This window comes from Planococcus citri, chromosome 2 (assembly GCF_950023065.1).
Source record: "Planococcus citri chromosome 2, ihPlaCitr1.1, whole genome shotgun sequence".
Classification (NCBI taxonomy): Eukaryota; Metazoa; Arthropoda; class Insecta; order Hemiptera; family Pseudococcidae; genus Planococcus; species Planococcus citri.
In genome coordinates, this window is record NC_088678.1 from 11,411,745 (window position 1) to 11,414,280 (window position 2,536).

Genomic DNA, 2,536 nt, shown 5'->3' on the forward strand with positions numbered 1-2,536 from the left:
TGATCTCAACTCTGATCTGATTAGATCTAAAGTTTCATTGATTAAAACCTGAGAAGTATTTTTTTCTAGTGCAAGTGAACCGAACTAATAATTAATACCTCCACGAATAAGTCGATAAATGTAGGTACTTAACTGTGCTACGATTGTAAATCCAATCGAGAAGTCTGGTCTCAAATTGCTAAAGTACTTTTCATTCAAAATTCACTACACGTATTTCGCATCAATTTCAGGCTCAAATTTATTCCAAACACAAAAAAATAAGCACTTAGGTAGGTATACCGACGTGTTTTTTTTCTTTTTTTTTGATTAATTTTAATGGGAAAAACATAATGAATTACTCATGAAATACAGATAATTTTTGTACGTAATAAGAATTTTACGTGAGCAATAAGTATATTATTCTGATTAAAAGCGACTCTTCTAATTAGATTAGATAATGATTCCGGTTAAACACGTGATAAGAAAAGCTCTTTGCCAATAGGTATCGCTTTATTATCACTACTCTTTTTTTTGGCAAATTTCCCCTCTTTAAAAGTTCAACGTGACTTACGTAGGTACCCGCATTTTGGTATTTTCTCCTTTCTTTGAAAAACGATTTCGAGTGTACTTTCTCAATGTGTGATTAGATACCTACATATATAAACAAATAAGTAATGATTTCATTTCGTATTCAGTTTTTTGAAGTTGTGTCGTTCATACGAGTAGTCCACCAGGTGTTTTAATTGTCTGGGATTATTATTGAACGGTGTAGTTAAAGATGAAAATCGGCTGCCTTAGTTACTCTAGTCAAGCGATTACTTTAGTCGCACTTTTTTTCAATGTGGTGAGTTTCCTAATTTCATACTTTAGTCACCTTTATTCAGATACAAGTTAGTTTTAATTCTAAAAAAAAAATCTATACATTCAACTTTTCAAGAAGGTATTTATTTTTTATTTCATTTTTGGAAAACAGAATTTCCAATAATATTAAAGCTTTCTGATTTTTGGGGTTTCACGATAAAAAAGGCACATACGAGTATCTAGCTCATATTATTATTTAATAGGTACTGAAACCTATTTGAGATTTCTCAACAGTTGAACCAAAAATACCATCTCATTTTACATTTTATTAAATATTGCAAAATGAACTCACTCCGTTGCTTTTGGATCCTCAATTATTAAGTACCTACCTACGTAACTAATTGATGTAATTTTTTTGTCTTTCACGCAGATTTCGAACTTCATTGTGATCAGTGTAACAGATCGAGAAATCGTCGGAGACCTAGGTATGTATGGTGCATTGTATTGTATATTTACATAATACAAGGGAAAACCATGTTCAGAAGTGATGATTACTGATTTCCTTCTTTGTAGGAAGTAATGTTGGAATCGGTGTCGCCGTCAATCTGGCTGAAATGTTTTTATCATTGGTTGCAATCATATTCATCCATGATAAACCAAATTCACGTGTGACAATTGTTATAAAATGCTGGTCACTAGGATGCATTGTCTTACTGCTGTTTCTCGATATCTTCGTCAGTTATTTGATCGTTTTGAATTCGTATCAACAAATTTTGGATAGTGGTAAAAAAATCAGAAAAGATCTCAACGAGGATTTGAATTTTCAACTCAGCTTATTGGTCTTCGGGTTAATCTGCTATTGTGGTACGTTTTTTATTATTTTGTTTCTCACATAATCGAAGTACCTACTGTAGAATCATTTTTTATAATACTGAATGTACTTTATTTTTATTTTAGCTTTCAAATTGTACGTCGCAGCTATTGCACTTTCTTATGCCAGTGACAAAACAAATTTCACATTGACTGATGATGACAACGATGTTGAACGAAATGCTTTGAGAAACGATGACAATGATGTTCCACCTTTATCTCCTCCTCCTTCTTATGATAATTGCTTAACAGAATCTGCACCAGAGGTCTTGGAGACGCCGCCGCCTCCTTACGATGCTGTAGCTGTTATTTTCAAATATTAAGTACATACTTAGATATATAGACCAGGTTTTCTAACTAACCGGCGGATTTGATGAACTCGTATTCTCTCACAATTACCTACTCATTTGAAAAGTTCCTATTATTTTAAAATGTTTTTATATTTTTGTAATTTTGAATTGTTAATTAGTACATTTTGTTGATTGTTTTTATAATATATATGAATTCTGATGTTTCATCTTCCATTGAAAATTGAATGTGTTTTTGATTAGAGGTTACCTAATACCTACTCCACAACACGTCAACTTTAAATTCGTTGAAGGAATTGTGGAATTCAGTTACCCACACAACTGGATCAGGATAAATCCATATTTTGGTTTGAAATAAAGGGGAAAAATTCGGCTACTAACTAGGTAGGCGATCCTTCCACCATTTTTAGTTCTTTTTTTTTTACTTAAAGATATCTGAAACAAAACTTACGTACGTACCCCAAGGCTCAAAAGACCTGCTGAATATTCCAGTTTTGATAGCTGAAAATGGGTATTAGGGAAGTAGTAAACTTCAATTTCAAATTGAAGACGTCATAACAAAAAGGGGGTATATATGA

General features: G+C 32.2%; 1 protein-coding gene across 1 annotated transcript; it reads left to right on the forward strand.

The window, feature by feature from the left end:
• Positions 1 to 296: 296 nt before the first annotated feature.
• On the forward strand, positions 297 to 2,124 carry LOC135834627 (uncharacterized). The gene is made up of 4 exons (XM_065348565.1): positions 297 to 823; positions 1,211 to 1,265; positions 1,354 to 1,644; positions 1,738 to 2,124. The coding sequence occupies exons 1-4, from the start codon at positions 758 to 760 to the stop codon at positions 1,971 to 1,973; spliced, it is 648 nt and encodes a 215-aa protein (XP_065204637.1). The 5' UTR covers positions 297 to 757; the 3' UTR covers positions 1,974 to 2,124.
• Positions 2,125 to 2,536: the final 412 nt, after the last annotated feature.